Here is a 24984-nt window from a genome sequence, read left to right as displayed (position 1 = left end):
CTTGATCGTCTGGCCTCCGCTTTTTGCCATGATCTAGCTGGTCTCTCGGGCCTTTGCCGCGATTGTCATTGGACTATTTGTTGCCATTGCTGTCGTCGATACATTTTGGGAAATGGTCGTTTTCTTGCCTTCATTGTCAGCCCATGTGGACATCATATAGCGTAGTTCCGCGATGGTCTTGGGTCATTGATGGCCGAAATCTCCAAACCAAAATTGCCTTTGTTTGCATGTATGTGTATGTGCTGGACTTTGTTTTGGCGTTGCGATCGTGAGTAGATGTTGATCCTTCGGAGGAGTACCAAGAGCCACCTTCTGTAGAGACCTTTGAGCAGCAGGAGCAGTTTGAGGAAGGCAAGTATAACATGAACACCACCTATCACTTTTAAATACATTTTCATACTGCATTTTAATATTGTATGCCTATAAGGATTTCCTAGCCACATTTATCCTTTATATATATTTACCATGGGTTGCATTTTGGTTAGTTGTGCTAGTTTGCTGTGCTCTCACACATAATGGTCCTTTTTAATTAATTTGTTAATAATCTTATGCAACTTAATTCTGGAGCCGACCCTCTGTGCCGTGTACTTGAGTGCTTTGTGCGTCCTTAAAAGTATGTTTCGTTAGAAACTTGGTTTAGGGGGCCAGCACGGTACTTAGTGCTTGGTTGGCCACTCTCTATAAGGACCGGTTCATAGAGCGACAACCTGGGACAACAGCGCTACCACAAGACTGGAATGAGACGGTTTTGGCTTACTAATTAGGTCTTTTTGGTTTGGAGTAACTTACTTGCGGGGCAAGGGTGGTAAGCTTCTATGGCCCTCGTACTGAGTGGCCTCGTCTGTGCTTTGTGTCTTGAAGCCCACTAGACCTGCTCCATAGTCGCCGATCCAACCCTCGCGGTTACTCCTTACCAACGAGATTCTTTGTAACGGCCTCGTAGTGAGTTTGCTAGTCATCTCACCTACGGAAGTGTGATGAACAACTAGCATAGCTCACGACTTGTGGGTAAAGATGTGCAACCTCTGCATAGTGTAAAACTGGTATACTAGCTGTGCTCACGGTTATGAGCGGCCCAGATCCTCCTTTTGATTAGTGGGGTTATTGTCCTTTGATTAGGGGGGTTCCCCAGGTGGTTTGGTTTGGTTTGGTTCTCAGTAGTTCATAATTAATTTTGATTAATTTCTATGTAACTGGGTTTATGGTAATTCATCCACTTGTAGTAATTAGCTTTAATAAAATTTTGCTAAGATTAAAAGCTAATGCAGTTGAGTCAGCTAACCTTAGAGCCTCATAGTTTGTGTTATACTTGTTGAGTACAAGTTGTGTACTCACTCTTGCCTACTCTACTCTTTTCCTCTTGTTCTCCTTGGGGATACCCTACTGCTGTTCAGTTCCCGGCGACGCGGAGGAGTTCACCCAGAGCTACCAGGAGTACGAGGACTTCTAGGCGGTCGTCTCCCAGTCGACGTCCCTATGACGCCCAGCTTCCGAGAGTTCCGTACCTATTTTACACTTCCGCATATTTGTATCAGACATTTTGTCATTAATGGAATAAATAACATTCGTACTCGTTTTATTATATCTCTTTACGTGATATGTGCTGTGATATACTGTTCATTCTGTTGTATATACGTGTGACTTGATCCTGGCACGTATATGATTGCTCGGTTTATGTCCTTTTGTAAACTGGGTGTTACAGAGTGGTATCAGAGCTATTTTGACTGTAGGACGAAGGCCTAGATAGAACTGGTCGAGTTTTAGGTCTTCTTCTCTCTATCCTTGGTTGCTGAAATTATTTTGCTATTATATTCCTTGAATTCTAAATGTCTTACTCGTCTTCCTTTGATTTTTCTCTGTAGAATTAGTTTCCATAGCATTGGCCCTGAAGTATCTCACCGATCCTTTTCAGTCTAGGATTCCCTGACCTCAGCACGATAGACCGTTTTGCGACGCATTGTGTTGGTCGAGTCGTGTGCTAACCTCAACTAAAGTATAAAAATTTGTATGCTTGTTATTATGCAAATGTTTGATTTGGATCTTTGGTTGATGTCATAGCTTAGTAGTTAAATTTGTTTAATAAAAAAAATCAGTTCCTAAGTTAAAGTTTAATCAATTAATAAAACTGAGTTAGATCGTTGGGGTTGAACCATGCACTCTGTTTCCCTCTACCTTATCATGCCTTGGGTTTCTCCTGTCTTGCTTGTTGAGAAGAAGGATGGTGCGAAGAGAATGTGATATCCTGGCCTAAGGCTTAATAGGATTAATTGGATACTCATACCAACAAGTTGCAACTTCTTTTCCGGAAGCCGATCTCCAAAGAACTCCGAAGTTAAGCATGCTTGGCCTAGAGCAATTTGGGGATGGGTGACCGACCGGGAAGTTCTTCCCGAGTGCGCACGAGTGAGGGACAAAGTGTGCAGAAAAGACTGGTGTTGGTCTGTGAGGACAGTCTATGTCCTAGAAAGCAGCCAGATGTAAGCAGGCCCGGCCTCGGGGAGGCGGGACGTTACACCTTCATCCTAGATGCTTAGGTAGACTAGGAGGTATAGAAGAAGAGGAGGAGAGTGAGGAGGAGTCGGGAGAAGTGCCGGGTCTGTCGGCACTCCTCTCCGCTTGTACCTCGACAGATGCTTATTCAGTTGTAAGTGTTCGAGACTTTCTTTGTTTGTTTATTTGGAATTAGAGTTTAGATCGCAAGTTGTCATCTCTGCCTTATATTTGTTGATGTGTATGCTAACGAGTACCATTTGATCTAAGCTTAAGACCCCGGATAGAAAAGGGTAGTCTTGGCAAGGGCTAAGGTTAGTAGGGAAAGGCGTAGACGTGGTGTCTAGGCTGGACTATACCACTCAGTTGTCTAATAGTGCCACCGTTTGTAGAAGTAGCCGGCAGGTGGTGACAGCCCTGTTCGAGCCCTAGTAATCCTCTATGTTCGGATATTGGATAGAGCACATATTGGAGCTACCAGCTTGTATAAGTCGGTCGATACCTTTAGCTCGAAGTATAACGGCGACGTGATCTCTTCTTCTAGGCATAGATTCTAGATATAGAAAGTCCTCTCTTCTGTCTTCTCCACACCGGCGTGTGTGTACTTGGATGAGCCTGAACCCGTAGATAGCGTACTCACGTTTCTCAGTGGATACGATACCCTGGAATACTCTTGGGTGAAAGCTACAGTGGTATCCGTGCGCTTGCGGATTTTATTCGTGACGTTGCAAAATACTAACAAGCTTTATGGCGCCGTTGCTGGGGAACGGTAGCTACATTATCTACGGACTCAGTCGTCCTCGTATCTTCTTTTTTTGTTTTCCTTGATTCTACCTCAACCCCCACTACCCATGGAGCAGCTATCCCTTTTACAGCTCTCTTCACTCAAGAGCGTGTTCTATGAGCCAGCACCCTCTGCTGACCCAATTCTTTCTACTAGCTATGAACTCGACTCAGGCTACATAGCCTTTGTTCAGGGAAATTCCTTTTCAGGAAGGGATTGTGAAAATCCCTACCATCATCTGGGCGAGTTCGAGCAAGTGTGTTCATGCAAGAAAATTTCATGCATGACACACGAAACTCTTAAATGGAAGTTGTTTTATTTTTCCCTTTCGGGAGAAGCGAAGCAATGGTATATTCGTGTCGTAGGCTGTGTGAATGGAAGTTGGATTGAACTTCGGGACATATTTTTTTCTGCATTCTTCCCGCTTTCATGAATATGTGTCTTACGAACGGAAATTTTAACTTTTCGTCAGAGTGATAAGGAATCAATCGGTGTAGCTTGGGCCAGATTTACCTTATTGGTCAAATCTGGCCCAGAATTGTCATTACCCGAGCATTTATTGCTCCAGCATTTTTATGCTGGTCTTGACAAGGAGTCTGCACACCATCTCGATCTTACCTCTGGAGGATCTTTCGCTCATCTTACCCCAACCAAGAGTAGGGAAGTCCTCGACAAAATTTTGGACAGAACCTCTTTCGTTTGTATCCACGAGCCAGTCCCCACAGAGCCCGAGATGCGTCAAGCAGAGCCTTCAGAAATCGAATCGGAACCCTCTGAAAGCCAATCAATAGATTCGATCTATGAGACCGCCCTTGAACATAAATCCGAAACATCGGAGGAGGAAGACCCTCTACCTCTGGAGTTTCTCCGAAGTATCGAGCTAGATTGCTTTGAAGATTTCGGCAACACCTCAAGATACTTCTGCCAGAAGCGACCACCAAGTCCTGTCACTCCTACGGATCCCTTAGAAGAGAATTTTCTTCAAGAGATGATTCAAGAGTTGACAACATTGATCAGCAATGAATGGCTGCAAGAAGGAGAATCGTCCTTATCTCCAATTTATCTAAACTCTCCCACCTCATCATTCCGTTGCCGTCTCCAAGATCAAAATGTGGACGGTCTCTATAGTCCCACTGTCGGAGCTAATCTCATGTCAGATGTGTTTGCCTTAGCTTTTCTAGGCAATTACAATCTTACTCCGACAGACAGACAACTCAAGAAACCTTCAGGTTTTCTTACGAGCAGCCATGGGATAATCACCAATGTGCCATTTTGGCACAATGATGTTAAAATCCGTCTGAACTTCCATATCTTCGAAGATCTCAACTCCAATTTCTTGATAGGACATCCCCTTAAAGCTCTCTTTACGGATGTTCCTAAAGACGGATGTTTAAACAACAAGTTAGGGAAGGACACGTTCCACATCCCCGTGGATCGAGCATTAACATGCTCAGTGGAAGACCTCCCTATTCCAGAGCGAATCGAGGAAATATTGGCCACTTCCACCTTCGAGTCTTTTGACTCGGACCTCAAGGAGCATATCAAGGAAATGCCGGAAGAAGTCAGCAATGCAGAAGAAGAATCCGGTGAAACTTCTGAACTGCTCGCGACTGAGAAGCCATCAAGACCTCCGATTGAGCTAAAGCCCTTACCTTCCGGGCTTAGATATGCCTTTCTGAATAGCGATGTAGAGTCTCCCGTGATCATCAGCGAAAAACTCTCAGAAGAGGAGATGAATAAGCTCATCGCTGTTTTAGAGAAGCATCGATCGGTCTTAGGCTATACCCTATAGGACCTCAAGGGCATCAGTCCTGCCCTCGGCACCCACTGAATCCCATTGGATCCCGTAATAGCACCTTCTAGGGAACCCCAAAGAAGGTTGAACAATGCTATGAGGGAGGTGGTAAAGAAAGAGGTTCTCAAACTCTTAGATGCCGGAATTATCTATCTTGTTCCGCATAGTGAGTGGGTAAGCCCAGTCCAAGTCGTGCCCAAGAAAGGAGGCATGACAGTGGTGGAAAATAGCAAGAATGAACTAATTCCCCAACGAACCGTCACGGGATGGAGGATGTGTATAGATTACAGAGATCTCAACAAGGCCACTAAGAAGGATCACTTCCCACTACCTTTCATCGATGAGATGTTAGAGCGATTGGCAAAGCACTCCTACTTCTGTTTCCTTGATGGTTATTCTGGTTACCATCAAATACCCATCCACCCCGAAGATCAGAGCAAGACTACATTCACATGCCCCTATGGAACATATGCTTACCGACGAATGTCATTTGGGCTATGTAACACACTCGCGTCGTTCCAAAGGTGCATGATGTCCATTTTCTCCGACATGATCGAAGAAATTATGGAAGTTTTCATGGACGACTTCTCAGTCTACGGAACGACCATCGATCATTATCTAGAGAATTTGGACAGAGTCTTGCGGAGATGCCAAGAAGAGGACCTTATCCTCAACTGGGAGAAATGTCAGTTCATGGTCCGTGAAGGCATCGTTTTAGGACACTTAGTGTCTGAAAGAGGGATAGAGGTGGATAAGGATAAGATTGAAGTCATTGAACAGCTTTCGCCTCCCATCAAAGTGAAAGGAATCAGAAGCTTCATTTGCCATGCCGGATTCTATCGAAGGTTCATCGCGAACTTCTCCCAGATCACTAGACCCCTCACAAGTCTCCTAGCCAAGGATGTTCCTTTCCAATTCACAGATGAGTGCCATAAAGCCTTTGACACTCTCAAAAAGACACTCATCTCAGCTCCAATCATTCAACCCCAGATTGGAAGCTCCCGTTCGAGATCATGTGTGATGCTAGTGATTACGCGGTGGGGGCCATACTTGGTCAAACCAAGGATAAGAAGCATCACGCGATCGCGTACGCAAGCAAGACACTCACTGGAACTCAGCTCAATTATGCTACAACAGAAAAAGAGCTCCTAGCAGTTGTCTTTGCTATCGACAAGTTTAGATCCTATTTAGTGGGTACCAAGGTCATCGTCTATACAGACCATGCCACACTCAAGTACCTCTTCACTAAGAAGGATGCTAAACCAAGGTTGATCAGATGGATTCTTCTACTCCAAGAGTTTGATTTGGAAATTAAAGATAAGAAAGGAGTAGAGAATTCAGTAGCGGATCATTTATCTCGCATGACCAATACAAATACCCAAGACCCACCGATAAATGACTTCCTACGGGATGACATGCTTCTCAAAGTAACAGCTTCGCACCCCTGGTATGCAAATATCGTGAACTTCATGGTTTCGGGGTATATATCCCTAGGGGAAAGCAAAAAGAAGTTAGTACAAGAGAGCAGACGCCACCTATGGGATGCACCATATCTATACCAAGTCTGTGCAGATGGGTTACTTAGACGATGTGTACCTACGGCAGAAGGACAAAAGATCATAGAGAAATTCCATGCAGCACCATATGGAGGTCACTATTGTGTATTTCGCACTCAAGCGAAAATCTGGCAGAGCGGTTACTATTGGCCATCTATGTATGAAGATACAAAGAACTTCATCCGCAGATGTCGAAACTGCCAGAGGCATGGAGGGATCACAGCTCGCGACTCAATGCCCCTGAACTACAATCTTCAAGTCAAACTTTTTGACGTCTAGGGCATTGATTACATGGGACCTTTCGTAAGATCCCAACGATGCGAGTATATTCTGGTCGCCATAGATTACGTCTCCAAATGGGTCGAAGCCTTGCCATGCAGAGCTGCAGATGCAAAGCATGCCCGTATGATGTTCCATGAGATTATCTTTCCAAAGTTTGGCACACCACGGATGGTAATCAGTGACGGAGGGTCACACTTCATTGACTCGGCCTTTCGGAATTTTCTCAAGGAACTAGGGACAAGGCACAACATCATGACTCCATATCACCCTCAGACCAGTGGTCAAGTAGAAACATCTAACAAGCAAATCAAGAATATTCTGCAGAAGACCATGAATGAGATGGGGAGGGGATGGAAGCTGAAATTACCGGATGCACTTTGGGCATACCATATAGCATACAAGACACCCATTGGAATGTCACCCTATCAGCTTGTCTACGGGAAAACTTGCCACTTACCTATAGAACTAGAGCACAGAGCGCACTGGGCTATCCGAAAGTGAAACATGGATCTTAAAATAGCCGGAGAGTACCGAAAGCACCAGATCTCGGAACTGGAGGAATGGAGAGATAAAACTTATCATAGTGCCTCGATCTATAAAGAAAGAACCAAGAGATGGCATGATAAGCGATTGAAGCCCAAGAACTTCAATCCTAGAGACAAGGTATTGCTCTTTAATTCCAGGGTCAAGTTATTTGGTCATGGGAAACTGCGAAGCAATGGCAAGGACCATATCACGTCATCGACACATCACCGCATGGAGCCATCACGATACAAGATGACGATGGTAACGCCTATAAGGTAAACGGTCAACGACTCAAGCTTTTCCTAGACCATAATAAAGCTCTTGATGAGGAGATAGACGTGATTGACTTAGTCGATCCTGTACTTATATCTAAAAAGAGCCATATAGGCCAAAAGGGCAGGTGGGCCCATCCTACTTCTAAAACATACGACCCCACCTGTTGACTCGTGCAAACCGGGGCCCACTAGGGCCCATCCTGGGTCGGCCGACCTAAAGGTCGGCCGAATCTGGGCCAGCTCCAGTGAGGCCCAGCTTCGGGGCACGGCCTCCTTGACCCACCTAGAGTCCAATTCCGTGGAGGGGCGACGGTGTTTCGCGACGAGAAAATGAGTCCCACACCCTTCTTCTTCTCTTCAGAAACCCTAAACTCCACACCTTGTTTCCATCTATTCCCCGAAACCTCCATTTCTGTGGACCAGCATCCCATCACCAACAACCCATGGCCGACAAGGAGATAGTCCCTTACGTTGCGCCAAAATCCCGCCAGGGCGATCCACTTAGCCCTATGGAGCAATACTTCACGGAGGCTCACCAAGAAGAAGCCTTCTCGGTGACCGGGACCTCGCTAACAACGCCTCGAAGTACCCCCAGAAGGAAAGACCTGAGGGGCGCCAGGGGTAGGTCGGCTGATCACCCTGGTCGGCCGACTTCCCCACGAGCCCGTTCGGCTCCCGGTTTCTCTGGTGGTTCTCCATCACCTAGTGGAGTACTTCCTGCTGAGGTACAGTGAAGCAAACCACGGAACAGGCCCTCAAAGAAGAAATTGGAGGTCTTCGCAGTCAAATTGTTCCAAAGCGAGAATGCACCTGGGCCGAGGCTTAAGCCTGATGAGGAGTATGTGCATTCATGGGTAACAAAGGAGGGCCGGATAATCAGCCACGACTACTGGCACAACAAGATATCTCTTGATGAGCTGCCACTCCAACCACGCCTCACAATCTTTGGAGTGAGACCACCTGCCATAGCAGAAGATTATCAAACCAAGTCTGAGATAAGGAAACTTTCCAATGAGCTTACAAAAGCTCATATGGCCAATGTCACATTGGACACATCTCAGCAGAGGTTGAGGGAGGAGGTCAGAGAGATGCAAGAGGACCTCGACCTTTACTTCAAGTTTCTTGATGAGAGGATGGATCGTCTAGTAGAGGCACTAGGGATCCAAGACTTTGAGTAGGGATCTTAGATAAGTCCCCTCTCATTATCATAGGTTTAGTTGGGCACTAGTCTTAGTCAGGTCATTTAGGTTTAGGTTAGTTTAATTGCGCCCTAGTTTTATTTCAGGATTGTGAACTTTGGCTCCCCGGTGTTAATGCCGGCAGAGCCCCATTATCTTTCATATTTGGTTTGTTTTGTCTATGATCGAAGAGTAGGTCCAAAACAAGTGTGGGGGGAGATCCCATGACGCTACACATCCACAGTCACATTCACACGTCACGTGCACCTCCCGCTCCGACTCATGAGTTTGCACTACCTCACTTGTTTCCTTCCTTTAGCGTTTCTAAACATGAACATATTTTCTCAAATTCTTGAACCTGTTTAAGAAATTTGCTAAATAAGAGCTCTTGATAGATGCCTTGCATAAATATTTTTCATGCTGAGCTTAAGTTTGTGAACCATATCTTATAGGACCCCATGATGCTTAGTTATTGACTAACGTGATATGTCTGGTTTAAAGTTGTTCGTCTCTTTCATGCTTACCAATCTGGGAATTTATTTATAAAAACAAAAACTAAGTTCTCGGTCTTATCTCTTTATCAACCATCCTACCAGAGCCATATGATACTATCCACTTGAGAAAAAAAATTCCGTTCTATGTCTCTTGGCTACATGTTGAGCTTGATCAAATTTTGTGACCCATCATGGTTCTACTCTATTTATGCACTTGATCTAAGGTTTTATGTTCAGATAAATCTCGTGCTCCTTGAATACTGTCTAACAATAGTATTCAAAAAAAAGAGAAAGAGAGAGAGATGAAAAGATGGCATGCCAAAGAAGCATGACCTAGCAAATAAAATCAGACATGAAAAGAAGCATGTATTTATCTGTACACTAACCTGATCAGTCGTAAATATGAGTATAAACCTATGGATCCAATCTTTGATCTTGCAATAGATTTGAGCCAAGTAGATGACATTCTACCTCATCCATCGAAACTCCACATATACCATCAGAGCCGGTGAGGTAAAATAAGGATAAATGCTGGTAAGATGCTATGAGCGACTCTGAGAGACCCATGGAAGAGAGTAAGACCATGAACAATTTTTCGAGAAAAATTCTTACAAAAATCCCCAAGTATGGCAACATGACAGGATAACACTTGAAGCCGAGATCATTCCGTTCTTTAACAACTCGAGATATCATGGTAGACACATTCAAGTTCACAAGCAAGAGCAAGGTATGGAATAACTTTTGTGCAGGATATTCTATCAGGAAGCTACCGCTTCACCTCAGTCCTGACCTTTACTCGGGACGAGCAAAGGGCCAAGTGTGGGGGATCTTGTTGACGGTCACTAACGACCAATTTTGACCGTCAACTCCTGCACAAAAAGGAACTAAAATGTGGAATAAATGCTAGGATAGATTTATTTACTAACAAATTCCACAGATATGTTCTAGAATGTGTGTAGGTGATTTTGAGCTAATTTTGCAGCATAATGGTGTGGTTTAATCCAAGACACGACGTTCCGGCAAATCAGGACACGAAACGTGTCAGAATATGGAGTATAGGGCCCACCAGAGCTAGAAACCGACATGATAAAAGACAAACCCCATGCCATTGACAAGTGGGCCCAAGAAGCGACCCACAGGCCAAAATGCAAGGTCGGGGGGGCACTATGAGGCCGGCCGACCAAGCAGGCCAACCGACCTACCCGTGGGCCCCACCGCCTTCAGGTTCCACATGGAGGTCTCCCATTGGCTGCTGATGGCAGTTTGATGAGGCTCGGCTGCAGCTCACCCCGTGGCTCCCTCCTATAAATACAAAGGGGGGTAGAGGAACACACACAAATCTCACCCTCTCAACTCACCCTTCTCCCTTGAAGCTTGGGGCCTTCATCCTAGATGCTTAGGTAGACTAAGAGATGTAGAAGAAGAGGAGGAGAGTGAGGAGGAGTCGGGAGAAGTGCCGGGTCTGTCGGCACTCCTCTCCGCTTGTACCTCGACGGATGCTTATTCGGTTGTAAGTGTTCAAGACTTTCTTTGTTTGTTTATTTGGAATTAGAGTTTAGATCGCAAGTTATCATCTCTGCCTTATATTATTTGATGTGTATGCTAGCGAGTAGCATTTGATCTTAGCTTAAGACCCTGGATAGAAAAGGGTAGTCTTGGCCAGGGCTAAGGTTAGTAGGGAAAGGCGTAGATATGGTGTCTAGGCTGGACTATACCACTCAGTTGTCTGATAGTCCCACGGTTTGTAGAGGTAGCCTGGACCCGTAGATAGCGTACTCATGTTTCTAAGTGGATACGATACCCTGGAATACTCATGGGTGAAAGCTACAGCAGTATCCGTGCGTTTGAGTATTTTATTCGTGACGTTGCAAAATACCAACAACAGGTCATGACGATAAAGAGTCGGCCAAGGGTTGCCCAGGAGTCGATGATGCCTTCCGGAAGGGAATCCAGCAATTGGAGTGGTGCAGACTCCAAAGCCAGTGGAAAATATGCGACTTTTGCAGTATCATTACCACCCGCCATGTCGATGGCTTGAGAGTAGATTCGAAGCCCTTGGTGTGGAGGTGTCTTGCCATCGTACTTGTTGAAACCGATTGGTTTGAAGCCTTCGGGGTAGACGTAGAGGCTGAACTCCCGCCTAAATGCTGAAAAATGATCGGTGTCGCTTGGAGCTCTGTATCCTTCCTGGAGAGCCCGTGCCTCCTGCCGAGCATTAATGATTTGCCTGGCATCGTACCCTACATCTGCATAGTTGCGGAGGTCAGCAAAAGGGGCATCTTGTAGTCGTTGGTAGTTACCTCGAGGTGGGGGAGGTTTTTGGGGAGGACGATTCCCTCTTCCACCGCCGGTTGCCGATTGAGCTGGTGCGACTGCTGGAGGATTTTGATTGCCCTGGATGACCTGCAGATCTTGGTTGTTCTGGGCCCATCCTTCCCGTCTTCTGTGTCTCCCTCCTGCTGTATGACTAGAGCCCGCGTGACCTTGACTTCTCGAGAGAGAAGGCATCTTGTCTTTTTTGTTTAACTGTAGTACGGCATGTTGGAGTAGATGTATGCTTTGGGCTACAGCACGATCCTTGATATGATCTAGGAGCATTGCAGCATGCATGATGTTAGCCACCGGGGTATGAAAACTTTGCTCAGCGGCTCTATCGAATATAGTCTGGAGGTTGCGTTTAGTACACTGCTGCTGGCGTTGCCGTGCATTTTCCCTCCGTTGTTCGCGTTCGCGATTTCTTTCTCTTCTTGCCTCGCGTTGAGGCTCATCCTCATTGCCAGCATTGGCCGTGAGGTCGTCTGCTGAGATATATATCTTCTAGTAATTCGTTGTCTCTTTGACCATTACCAATCTGCGCCATGCAGACGTAGCGATCGTCATAGGACTCGTCAGAGCAGTCTGTGACCAGCGCTGTGGAGCCTATTCCCTCCTCTTGAATCGGGGAGAGATTGTTTCGCTCTTGATATGGGAGATTTGGAATGTAAGCCACAAGTCGTGCATCATGCCCGAGTAGTTCTGGGGCTCCATGCCCTACAGTACATGAAATGACCCTGAGGCGTAGATGCGACTGTGAAATCCAGGTGTTGGCCAATGATGGATATTGGCTCGGTTTTCGGGAGTTCATCTATGTTTGGTGCCTCCCAAAAATTGGTGGCATCTGCACTGGGCGAGTCATCTAAATCTTTTTTCTAGATCAAAAAAGATTTTAGATTGGATATTTTCCTGATCATTGGAGGATAGTTCCTCGAGTAGATCAGAAAATAGAATTTTGCTGAGATTATCAGCAAGTTCCGTGGCGCTATCAGGAACTCCGAGTTGATCGATCTTTGGTTCTGTAGCATCGGCTAGGTGGCTGTGAAAACCTCCCTGGCCATTGGCTACACAAATCCATGATCTGAAGATGAAGTTGTACCTTCTTCGGAGATCGGCCCCACGGTGGGCGCCAGCTGTTGCTGTTTTACCGTCACGTCTTCCTAAGGATACCCTTAGGTAGAGTGACGACAGTGGGAAGACGCCGAGATCAAGAACACGGTGGTGCAAGCAACACAAGGGTTTAGACAGGTTTTGGCCGCGAGTTGCGTAATACCATACGTCCTGTTGGATGGTTTGTATTGCCTTGGGTGTAGATGGGTGCATAGACGATGGACCTATGGTGCGTATGCTATGGAGGGGTCCTTGCCCGCCCTTATATATGTCAGGGGAGCAAGGTTACATGAAACCCTAGATTGGTACGAGCCTAAGAGTCTGCACTGAGTACTACTCGGGTGGATTCCTTCTATACCGACTAGTTCTAAGTCTATCCGACTAGTTACATGACGAATGGGTATGAGACATCCCCATCGCATATCTAGTATTGAACCGTGACACATCAGGTATCCCGTAGCCCAAGGTCTGACAAGCCCTCGAGCTCTTCGTAGCCAAGTAGTCGCAGGTCTCCGAGTACTTCTGAAGCCGTCGTCGAGTAATTCCTGAACTTTGCGTAGAACGTGCCTTCCGAGTACCTCTTGAACTGCACTGAGGCTGCGTGGTGCTCCTGCTCGAGTAGTCTTGATGCCCTCGGATGAAAATCTTCATGTATGGGGTGCGATGAACAATCATACTCCATACTGTGATGAACAGTACCGCTTGGGCTATCATTGTATTTACCGAATTGCCACTGGTTAGGTTATAAAATGTCACAGAACCGCCTAAATTAAACCGTTTTAAGTGCGCTAACTATCTTCTTAAGCGTTAATCAAGTAAACACGCACTTAAAACGGTATAATCCGGCAGCCTGTTGGGTTAAGGATCGAAAACACTGGAAGTCTCACCCGAAGGCGAGCGCAGATGATTACAAGCATACATAAGTTTCTCAAATTTAAATTACAAAACAGAACTTCGCAAAACAAGTTTAAAGTAATTGTCAGAGTTAATATGCAACAGAATTTAGATAAAAGCTTAGTTTGAAAACAATGTTATCTACGAAGTCATGAGAACGTCACATCAAGCCCACCGATGTGAATCCTGGTTAGCTTCAACCAGCAGCAGCTACCTGAAAACAGGGTAACAACAAACCCTGAGTATACTAATACTCAGCAAGTCTTACCCGACTATGGTATATACTTAGCCGACTCCTAAATATGCAAGGCTTTTGGCTCTGGAGTTTTTTTGTTGAAAAGCCACTAGTACTGGAGCCTTACTTTCAATATTTTAGCTCCAATTAGTTTGATAAATAACACTAGATTTGCCTGAACAGCTAATACACACATGGATGATCATATTATCTTTTTACAAACATAACCATACATCCACCTTTCATTTTTTTCTGTCCTTTCAATCCTTACTACGATGCGACGCATTGACCAAGGCTCTCATATCCGTGAGTCAAACGAATCGATCCGATTTAACCTTGCAAGGTGGACCTAACTCACACGCCCAGTGCGACCCCGTCAAGTCACACCACGCAACTATTCCCATAATTACCCCGAAGTCTGAATCAAGCCCGCAAACACCCGGATGATGAGCCCCGCACATGCGAACACCCAGTGAACCCGTGGACAACTTCACCATCCGTCATCCCTACCCAGCACCGCAGGTCGAGACTCAGATTCTGATGCAATTTAGGTAATTAGCTTACCGGTTTCGACTACCTCCTACTTCCGGCATGTGGTTAGTACTGTTCAATCCTCAGTCAAAGGGCCAACAACGGAACGGTCCTCAATCAACACCGGCGGAGACTCAACTTTCCTTTAACCCATAATCACGTCCAACTTTCCTCCGCCCGGTCTCCATTTTCTTTCCTCATTAATTCATTCTCTAGCAACATTTCCATAAGTAACAAGACCTATATCTCACGAGTGACAGAAAATCACTCGACTTTTACCGAGTTCCTACTTAGCAAAGCATTTCTAACGACACCTGCATACTATAAAAACTCATAGGTACCTAGGGAGAAACATGCATACTAGGGTTCCATACAACTCCTAACAACGTAAATGCACAATACTTAAATAATAATATTGAATACTAAAATTAAGGGTTATGCTCCGGGGCTTGCCTGGGTTTGACACAAAGTCAGTGTTAGTTAGATGATACTCGCTTGGCGAGCATCTGCCTTCGGTCATGCACATCGGGATCCATCCATCCATCTTCTGGATATGTCAACCAAACATCATCTTCGGGTTCGGCTCCGACTTTATCCTTTAGTTCCACGCGTCGTGCATCTAGCGTACCTATATGATATGCAACGATGCAAATGCATGAACGTAAAGAAAACAACACACGATGCATTTAAAAGGCATACAAGATAAACCACGTCACACCACACAGATTTAAGCACCAAAAGATGTTTAATTAGATACTACTCAAATCTTCCATAGAAAGATAGCAAGGAACATCAAGTATGGTAGGCAAAGCACGAGAGAGCAACTAAAGACTTTATTTAGCTAACAAGCCAACATAAGCAAGTTTTATAAAAACCACCAACATACTAGTTCTAAATGATTTCACAAGGTTAGCACATGAACAAAACAAGTTGCCCCAATTATCTATGCAGAAAGACATTTCTTAGCAATAACAAAAGAAAAATTATATCTAGGAACCATATAAATGTAAAAACTTGACATGCAGCAAGAATTTGATAGTACAAATTAAATAGCATGCTAAGATACTGATAGGAAGTGTAAAAACAATTTGCCAACATTTGTTGATAACATAAAGTATTTATTTTAGTCTTAGCAATACAAGCTGAATAAAAATAGATTTACCAACATGCACATAGCTTTTGGATCTGAAATTTTTACAGTGAACTAGGAATGCAAGGAGTAAGCTACTTCATAAATTTCATAATTTTTGAACATACATAACTGCAGATATTAAATAAACAAAGTAAAACAAGCATTAACAATGATTAAACCAATACATCACAGAAATATTAAACAACCAGCAGGTTAAATATTTTACCTAAGTTCTACATGGTAAAACAAAGCTAACCCAACTAGTTTTACATTTTTTCCATTTTTCTACTATTTACTATGCATTTTCAAAGCTTGCAACCACTTAAACTAACATTTAAATTAGAGCAAAAAATATTTATAAACTGAAGATCAACCTGTAAGAAAAGTTATAGATCTTAGAACAAGGAATCCAACAAATTTTAGTTTGCATTTTTTTTATTTTTCTATGATTTACTATGATTTTCCAAAGTTCACTGTTTTTTATACTAAAAAGGAAATGAACTTTTGCAGTTAGACCCCTGTGAAGATTTGGGGATTTGCAGAAACGCCCCTGGCCGGAGCCAGGAAAAGAGGAGGCGGCGGCCGGCCGGATTCCGGCGGCTTCGGTCGCCGGTGGCGAGGTCCCCGGGGTGGAATCGCAAGAGGAGAGGGGGAGCTACCTAGGGATGTGCTCGGATGGGGTTGGGGAGGCCGGAAGGAGGCTCGCCGGCGTGAGCGGTGGCTCACCGGTGGTGGCGAACGGAGGCGGCGGCGCTCCGGCGGCTCGGAGCGGTGGCGAGCGGGCCGAGAAGCTTCACAATGGCGACGGGAAACCGTTCCCGGTGTTGGTTGGAGTCGAGGAAGGGCGGAAGGGGGTCCTCCATGGCGAGCTGTGGGCGGCGGCGCCGGCCATGGCGTGTGGCGGCCAGGGTTCACCTAACCGGTCAAACCGGTCCGGCCCGGTTCCGGTTTGGGCTGGTACCAAATCGGCCCAAATTTAAAATTTAAATTTAAATTCAAAAAAATAAAAAATTCCTAAAAATACTTCAAGGTGCGACAAATCTAATGGTGTCAAATTTTTTCAAAAATTCGTTCATTTAGTATAGTTTGCGGAGATTTGAAGTTAAACAAAAAAAAGCGTGGATACAAAAGTATACAAATACAATGTAAAAGTAGTACAAAAGAGGGTTGGAGGGTTCATTTAGACTAAAATATATTATACAAACATTTATTTAGTATACTTTGCGGGCATTTGAATTTAAACCAAAAAAAATTTGAATTTGACCGGTTACCAGTCAAATCGGCTGGTTACCAGCCAAACCGGCCGGTATACCGGTCTGACCGACCGGTATACCGGTACAAACCGGTTGAACGGCGAAGTTTGAATTCAAATTTGAATTTGACCGGTTCCGACCGGTAACCGGCCAAACCGGACCGGTATACCGGAACCAGACGCCTCCGGTTTGGCCGGACCGGTCGGGAAGGTAAACCCTGGCGGCGGTGCAGCTGCTCTTGCGGAGGCTGGGCTAGGGGCGTCGGGGCGGGGTTACGCAACGGCCAGCGGGGCGGGCTGATCCGACGCGCGAGGCGAGCGAGGCGGCCCACGGTGTGCGCGCGGCAGGGGTGCGGCGAGCACGTGGCGACAGCATTAGCGCGAGCAGGGGAGGCCGGCATGGTCTGGACGGTAGCGGTGGGCTCAGCTCATGGCCGCAGCGACCACGGCTTAGAGCTCACGAACACGAGAAAGATAGAGACGAGGAAGCGAGTGAGGGACAGACGGCGCCGTGCACGACTTGGACACGGGAGCGTCCCGAAGCTTCGAGAGAGGAATGGTGAGGAGGATGACATGTGGAGCCCAGGTGTCAACTCCAAATTTGGATAAAATTTGTTCAAATGTTTGTGAATTTGCAATTCCATTTGGAATTTGAAAATCATTTCAAAACCAAAATAAATATTTCAAGCTTTTGTTCACTTTTACCAATTCAAAGGAAATTTTTAAACCAAACCAAACTTTAGACCTCTATACTTTGAAATTTGAAAAACAAAAATTAACTAACTTCCAATTGCTTGAAAATGTAAAAAGACCCTACATATGAAACGAAAATTAAGTTTGACCAAATTTTAAACAAATTGGAACTCATCATTTCATGTATTTAAAAAAATGCTAACAATTTTAGTTAGTGATTTTATTCCTGCATAATTAGTGCTAATGATTATGATAAACACAAGATTAACCCTAATTAGAGACAAGTAACACCTGGGGTGTTACATAAAACCTAATCTGATGACTTTGCAAATTTTTACCTTTGCCACCGCCATTGCTTTGCCTTTTTGCCCTCTTGGCTCCTTAGTTTCCAAGCGGTCCCACTGCAAGTTTCCCCACAACCCTAGCCCCTGGGCATCAAGAAGCGCAAGGATTTCGGGATGGAGAAGCCTACAGATTCAAGCCGTGGAGAGAAGCGGAAACGCGAAGGGGAGGAGCAAGCAGACAAGGAACCGTCATGGGTTCAAAGTAAGTGTTCTGAAGCAGATCTTCAGGAGTTAGTAGAAAAATACTTACTTCAACCCAAGAGTGTGATCCACTGGCGGAGTGCCCTGGGAGAAGTTGTTCCAATTGCCAGAGATTCATAAACTATTTTGTTCACTTCTTTTGTGAAACACCGCCTGGCACTTCCGGCTAGTGATTTCCTCCAGGGTCTTTTGTATTACTATGGGATTCAAATCCATCATCTTACCCCCGAAACGGTTCTTCACATTACTATCTTTGTGCACTTTTGTGAAGCTTTTCTGGGCATCAAGCCACATTTTGAGCTATTTCGGAGTTTATACACCTTGACTCCTCTGCCCTCTACTCAAGAAATAGGTCGCATAGGATGTGCAAATTTGCCGCTACGCCCAGGTATGGTGAATAAGTACTTGGAATGGCCTGCAATCCATGTGAGTCTGGAATGGAAAAAGGATTGGTTTTACATTGGAAGTCCATATCCCTCTCTGCCCAAGTTCTCTGCTGAGCCTCCTGTGTATTTTCACGAGTGGATTCTGAAGAATGGTCCTGGCAGTGAGGATCAAGTAGAAGAATTATTGGGTTTCACATTCTGTTTGCGTGAGATAAGAGTAACTGCAACATCTGTCCAGTTCAATTGGGTTATGCGTAGGGTTTAACCTTTGCAGAAGCGCAGGAATTTTGGTTTTCAGTATGAAGGAACTGAAGATAGTTCCCGATTCTCTGTAGAGTCAATGGAGCGGACACAAGGGTTGAGGGTAATTAGAAGTATATTTCTTGATCAACTCAGCCATATGTGCTCACTGTCTTTCATGCGAGTAATCCACCTTCTCAGGTATGATTCGACTTTTGCGACTGCTTTTTGTAGCTTGTACCCTTTTCTTGAGAGATTTTGACATAAGCAGGATGTCTTGTGCAGGCGGATGTGGAGGTTTTCAAAAGCGATCCTCCTATCCCCAGTTCTGTTGAGGCAAAGAACTAGAAAATCTTCCATACACCTGTGGTCTTCAATATTGATGAATCAATAATTGAAGAAGATCCAATATCGTCATCTGATTCTGAGGGAGATAATCCATCAGTAGATCCAAGGCCTGTTGATAGAAGATTAGAAGAAGTAGGCCGTTGTGCGAGTGGATCCATGGGTACTAGTAGTACCTCCACACATACTACAAGCTCAGCAGCCCCCACGACTGGTACTGGTCCAGTGCATAAAGTTCTGTGAGTACCATCAAAGCTCATTGTGAAGAGAGCAAAAACGTAAGTTCTTTTTAATGGGAGTAGTTTTGGATACTTTCTTGGAAAAAATATGGTACTTAGCTATTTGCTTTGAATAAATCTACTGCCGAGCTGAATCTGCCAGTTCTGAAGCCTGTTGGCTCTCCTGCAAAAGCTTCAGCCGCCGAGCAGACGAGGAGTACTCGAGTTGAGGCAGTACGGGACGCTTCCACACCTCCTGCCGCGACCGAGGCAGCAAATGCGGAGGGACAAAATAGTAGAGAGCCCGCTCAATCTGCCGAACCTTCCATTCTTGTAGATGTGCATCCCCTGAGTTCAGATCCGTCAAGTGCTGCAGCACCCGGGACTTCTTTCCCCGAACAAGTCGATGAGATCCCAGTCGGACTGATCGAGGACGACCTTCTAGGGGCCGACTTGTGCAACGATGTGATGAACTCACTGCGTCGAGTTTACATGCATCATAAGGTAATACCTTGAACTGTGTTAGATGTAGTCACCTTGATATTTTTGTGACTATAAGTTTAAGTATCTTCTTTGTCTGAATGTGCAGAAAGTAGTCCTGCAAACCAGATTAAAGTCTTCCATCTTGGATGTGAAGTCTAAAGGACTCCAGCAGATTCCTGTGCTAAAGCAGGAACTTGTTGAAAAACATGCTATCATTGATGAGCTTGGGAGGCAGCTGGCTGCTGCTCAAGCTGGTGGTGGTGGCGCCGATGCTGGAAGTTCCTCTGGTCTAAACCAGGAAGAGCTAGCTCAAAGCCAGAGTAAGTAACTTACAACAAGTACGTTTGAGTAGTATTTGGACTATTGGTTAATATCTGTTGATATTGCTCATCAAGGGAAAGAGATCAAGCTCTTCGAGATTGCGCAGAATTGCGACAAGCATATGCAGATCTCGAAGAATATAAGAAGGTCGTTGAGCAGCAACTGAATGGAGCTGACAAGAAGCTTGCGGAGAACATGGTAACCATCTAGAAGCTCAATCGTGATAAGAAGAGGAAGGACAAAGAAATCTTTGACCTAGAAGAAGCAGCTCGAGTTGTCATTGACATGGTGCAACCCCCTCATCCTGGTGTTGTAGACTTGAGATCCATTCTAGAATGCTTGAGGCTAGTCCCTGGATGGTTGAAGGATGCGCCAAAAAGGCAAGCTTAGAAGAAGTAGATGTATGTTTGATGTAATGACTTGCTGTGTAATACTTTGTACACTTGGTCATGATGTATAATATCTTTAAGAGGTTTAATCCAGAGTTCTCGTGTACTCATACGAGTCCAAGATCCTGAATGAACATGTGCATATAGCATGTCTTGAAAGAGTATGTTGTGGGCATAGGTAAGATTTACCGGTGGGTTGGACTTTGTAGCGAGCAATCAAGAATTGGCTGTATCCAAGATAGGGAGTAGTCAAGAGGGCTTCTCGCCGAGTTCAAAGGCTTGAAAGTAACAGAAACTATCCATGTACCTGCCAGAGCAAGACCTCGGAGATGTTACCAGTGTGGGAACACCGTCCCAAGGGGACAACAAAGCTGCCCGAGTACAAGCCTGATAGGGAGTAGTTGGAGATGCTTCCTGCCAAGTTCAAGGGATCGAAGGTTATAGAAACTGCCCGTGTACCAATCGGAGCAAGACCACAGAGATGTTACTGGGGTGGAAACACCATCCCAAGGGGAGAGCAAAGCTGCCCGAGTACTATCCTGATAGGGAGTAGTCGGAGATGCTTCCCGCCGAGTTCAAGGGCTCGAAGGTAACAGAAACTGCCCGTGTACCTGCCGAAGCAAGACCACAGAGATGTTACCGGGGTGGGAAAACCGTGCCAAGGGGAGAGCAAAGCTGCCCGAGTACTAGCTTGATAGGGAGTAGTCAGAGATGCTTCCCGCCGAGTTCAAGAGCTCGAAGGTAAGAGAAACTGTCTGTGTACCTGCCGGAGCAAGACGATGGAGATGTTACCGGGGTGGAAACACCGTCCCAAGGGGAGAGCAAAGCTGCCCGAGTACTAGCCTGATAGGGAGTAGTCGGAGATGCTTCCTGCTAAGTGCAAGGGCTCGAAGGTAACAGAAACTGCCCGTGTACCTGCTAGAGCAAGACCACGGAGATGTTACCGGGGTGGGAATACTGTCACAAGGGGAGAGCAAATCTGCCCGAGTACTAGCCTGATAGGGAGTAGTTAGAGATGCTTCCCGCCGAGTTCAAGGGCTCGAAGGTAACAGGAACTGCTCGTGTACCTGTCGGAGCAAGACCACGGAGATATTACCGGGATGAGAACACCGTCCCAAGAGGAGAGCAAAGCTATCTGAGTAGTATCCTGATAGGGAGTAGTCGGAGATGCTTCCCGCCGAGTTCAAGGGCTCGACGGCAACAGAAACTGCCCGTGTACCTGCCGGAGCAAGACCATGGTGATGTTACCAGGGTGGGAACACCATCCCAAGGGGAGAGCAAAGCTGCCCGAGTACTAGCCTGATAGAGAGTAGTCGAAGATGCTTCCCGCCGAGTTCAAGGGCTCGAAGGTAACAGAAACTGCCAGTGTACTTGCCGGAGCAAGGCCACAGAGATGTTACCGGGATGGAGGGATAGTTCCCAAGTAGGTATAAGAGTTTGTAGAGACAAGCTTGGATAATGGCATATATATTATACAAGACTTGGTCTTGGTAGAAGACACCTGATTCCGAAACTCTTTAACCTATTACCTAACCTCTTGTGCACAAATGTGCCGACTACCTTTGTATGTAAGAATAAAGCATAAGATAATGCTCTTTTAGAGTTGTGTGATCCTCCTGGCTCATCTAGTTTTGACGTGGGTCCTCATGCTTGTGAGGAGGATTAGGGGGGAGCTGGGGAGCTCCAAGAGCTTTGCGTAGGTTGCGGCATTCAAAGGCCGAGTGCTTGCCGCTTGGATGCCATGGACAACGCTTGTGGAGAGCTTGCTCAAAGCGATGCTGAACGAGGTCTGTTGACGGTCCTTAAGTGTCATATCTGACCGTCAACTCTGGCAAAGAACAATGCCCAAAACAAACACCAAACTAGATATACTAGTTTAATACTAATCATTTCCACAAGTTTTGGTGAATCATTGTTTTCAGGAGACCGTGTCTGCATACGGAGGGAAACCATGCTCAAATGAAGCCAAAAGTACATTTCAGAGCATGCTACACGAGCATGAGAATTAGAGGGCCCACATCCAGAAGCAAATCAGCTCAAGCCCAAGAGAAAACACACTTCCAACAAAACCAGAAGCAGACACAAGGATCCAAGGGCCAAATGACAAGCTTAACCCACTTAACTTTCGGGGAACACTCACAAGCCAACACAAGGAGCCCACAGGGAGTCCACAGTCCGAAGATGGGGCCTGGCAGCCTCAGAAAGGGGTCGGCCGAACCCCTGGGGTCGCCCGACCTCTTACTGGGCTCAATCAGGCCTAAGTTTCTCCTGTAGTTCCATTGCGCATCCCCTACGCCGATGCCGGATGGTACCACCCCGAAAGCTGATGCGAAGACCCACCCTTAGAGGGCTATATAAGGAGGAGGAGAGCCCCCATTCAACACACCACAAGAGAAGCAAAGAGCTCCACTCCAAGGCAAAGTCGAAGTGCTTAGAAATGGGGAGAGAGTGAGGGGTAGTTCGGAGGGGCGTCAGCTTGTCGGTGCTCTTCTCCAACTTGTACCTCGACGGATGCTTCTTTCTTAAGTAAGTATTCGTGATCTTCTATGGTAGTTAGTCTTTTAGTAAAGTTAGTTTTATTCTTTATTTGCTTGCGGGATCATCGTCTGTCCTCGTGACGGGTGCTCTAGTCTGATGGCTCGAGTCGTGGACGGAGTCGGGGCTAGAGTAGTAATCGGTAGCGTAGACGTGGTGTCTAGGCTAGAGGTTACCGTTGTTTGCATACCTTCTCCATGGTCTGTTGGGGTAGGCAGCAGGTGGTGACAGCCCTGTCCGTCCCTTGTAGTCCCCCACGTGAGGGTTGGGTGTAGAGCTAATAGCCGGATACTCTTGGCAGACCAGGAGTAAGCTAGTGCCCGAAGTAAGCAAGTAGAGGTAGAACCTATCTTTACTAGAACTCTAAGCCATAGGAATTCTCTCTATCCTTGCCTACCTACCTCTTGTTTGTCCTTGGACAAACCAGTTAGAAGGTTAGTACCTCCGTTCCCCGTGGAAATACGATACCCTGAATACTCACGGGTGAAGTGCTACAATGGTATCTCTGTACGCTTGCGGATTATTCTATGAATGTTAAGAAATACCAACAAGCATTTCTGGCGCCGTTGCCGGGGAACGGTTGCCGTATTGCCTTCGAATCTAGTTCATCCTCGTATACTTTCAAAACAAAAAAATCTGTTTTCTTTTTCTTTAGCTCTATCTCAACCCCTGCTACCCATTCCATCATTGTATCTTTTTTTGCTTTTCTTATCTCTACCTCTACCCCCGCTACCCTTTGAAGGTTATCCTCGTACACACCTTCCGCCCCTTCGGGGTGAGTCTTTAGAGCCATACTCTCTGGACTTAGTTCGTAATCCGGCTACAAGATTCACCCTCATGCCTTACCGATCGAATCGAGTGAAATAAATTCACATTCATATCCTCGATTATCGATTGATGCCAATCAAATTAAGTGAATCAAAGTTCACATCTTATACCTTGATTTTGATTGATGCCCAATAGAATTTATGTTCACGCTTCATGAACTTCTATTGGAAGCTTAGGATGGATTGCTTTGCGACCACGTTCATGTTTGATGAAATGTGAGGCTTTCCACCTAAGAGGGGGATGAGTTGAAAGAAATTCATTTCCCTCATGACCCGAACTCAAAATTGTTCATTTGGCCCACAGAGTTACATATCCTCTTTCACTATGGGGCCATGAACATTCCCGAGTTTATCTATCCGGAGATCAAGCTACTCACTCCATGAGCATGAAGTTTCTTCACAAAAGTCATGCTCGTCCTTGACATCTCCGAGATCTTTTGTCCTTTGCACCAAGTTGCTACGAGTCTTACGATCTTCGTAGGGTTTCCAATCATAGACACCCTTTACGATGGTTGTAGTTGGTTTTGCTTATCATAACATCTTTGCAGGGCTCGTAGTTGTATTCGTACACTAACCTTGCAGCTTGAACGACGATAAATCAATAAATGGTGGTGAAGCTGGGAACTACGTCACCATTGATAGCTGTAGGATGAACCCCCATGGTCAAGCTTGCGACCATAAACAAAGCACTACCGGGAGATAGCCCGGATAATCTTTAAAAAAATCTTTCTCCTAAACAATAAAAGCAAGAATATGTTTTTAAGCATAGTATGAACCTTCGGGTATTCTTGGTCCTAACCATTTCAGGTGACGATTAAGAAGAACAGGGGACATACGATGCCCGAGAACATAAGGACTGCATCAGCTGAACACTTTGATGCTCTTTGGAGTGGGAACACACTCAAAAGGAGACCCCGACATTACACACTTGACTTTCACACAAAAGTCCAAGTGTGGGGGAAATCGCATTGCGTCACGCTACAAGTTCCAGCCATCCAAAAGAGTATCCTTGTTTCAAGAAGGTGTTAGCCTTGGCTTGCTTGAAAAAAAAGAGCGGTGACAAAAAAAGGGAGAGAGATATAAAAAAAAGGAGAAAAGAAAAAAATAAAATAAAGAGAGAGAAAAATAAAGAGAGAAAGGAAGAAGGAAAGAGTGG

General features: G+C 45.5%; 1 protein-coding gene across 4 annotated transcripts; it reads left to right on the top strand.

Moving 5' to 3' along the window:
• The first annotated feature begins 17891 nt into the window (after positions 1-17891).
• On the top strand, positions 17892-20576 carry LOC120640623. Of its 4 annotated transcripts, none has more exons than XR_005661922.1 (5): positions 17892-18085; positions 18806-18911; positions 18996-19777; positions 19863-20076; positions 20152-20576. XR_005661922.1 is itself a non-coding variant. In XM_039916511.1 (4 exons), exons 2-4 carry the CDS (start codon positions 19742-19744, stop codon positions 20241-20243), a joined length of 342 nt encoding a protein of 113 aa, XP_039772445.1. In that variant the 5' UTR covers positions 17892-18911; positions 18996-19741; the 3' UTR covers positions 20244-20576. The 4 variants fall into 4 exon arrangements, 2 of the variants coding, with proteins under 2 accessions (XP_039772445.1, XP_039772446.1); XR_005661921.1 differs by having other exon boundaries at positions 17892-18911; positions 18996-19333; positions 19437-19777; XM_039916511.1 differs by having other exon boundaries at positions 17892-18911.
• Positions 20577-24984: the final 4408 nt, after the last annotated feature.

Source organism: Panicum virgatum, chromosome 7K, assembly GCF_016808335.1.
Source record: "Panicum virgatum strain AP13 chromosome 7K, P.virgatum_v5, whole genome shotgun sequence".
Lineage (NCBI taxonomy): Eukaryota > Viridiplantae > Streptophyta > Magnoliopsida > Poales > Poaceae > Panicum > Panicum virgatum.
This window is presented reverse-complemented; position numbering and strand designations above follow the sequence as displayed.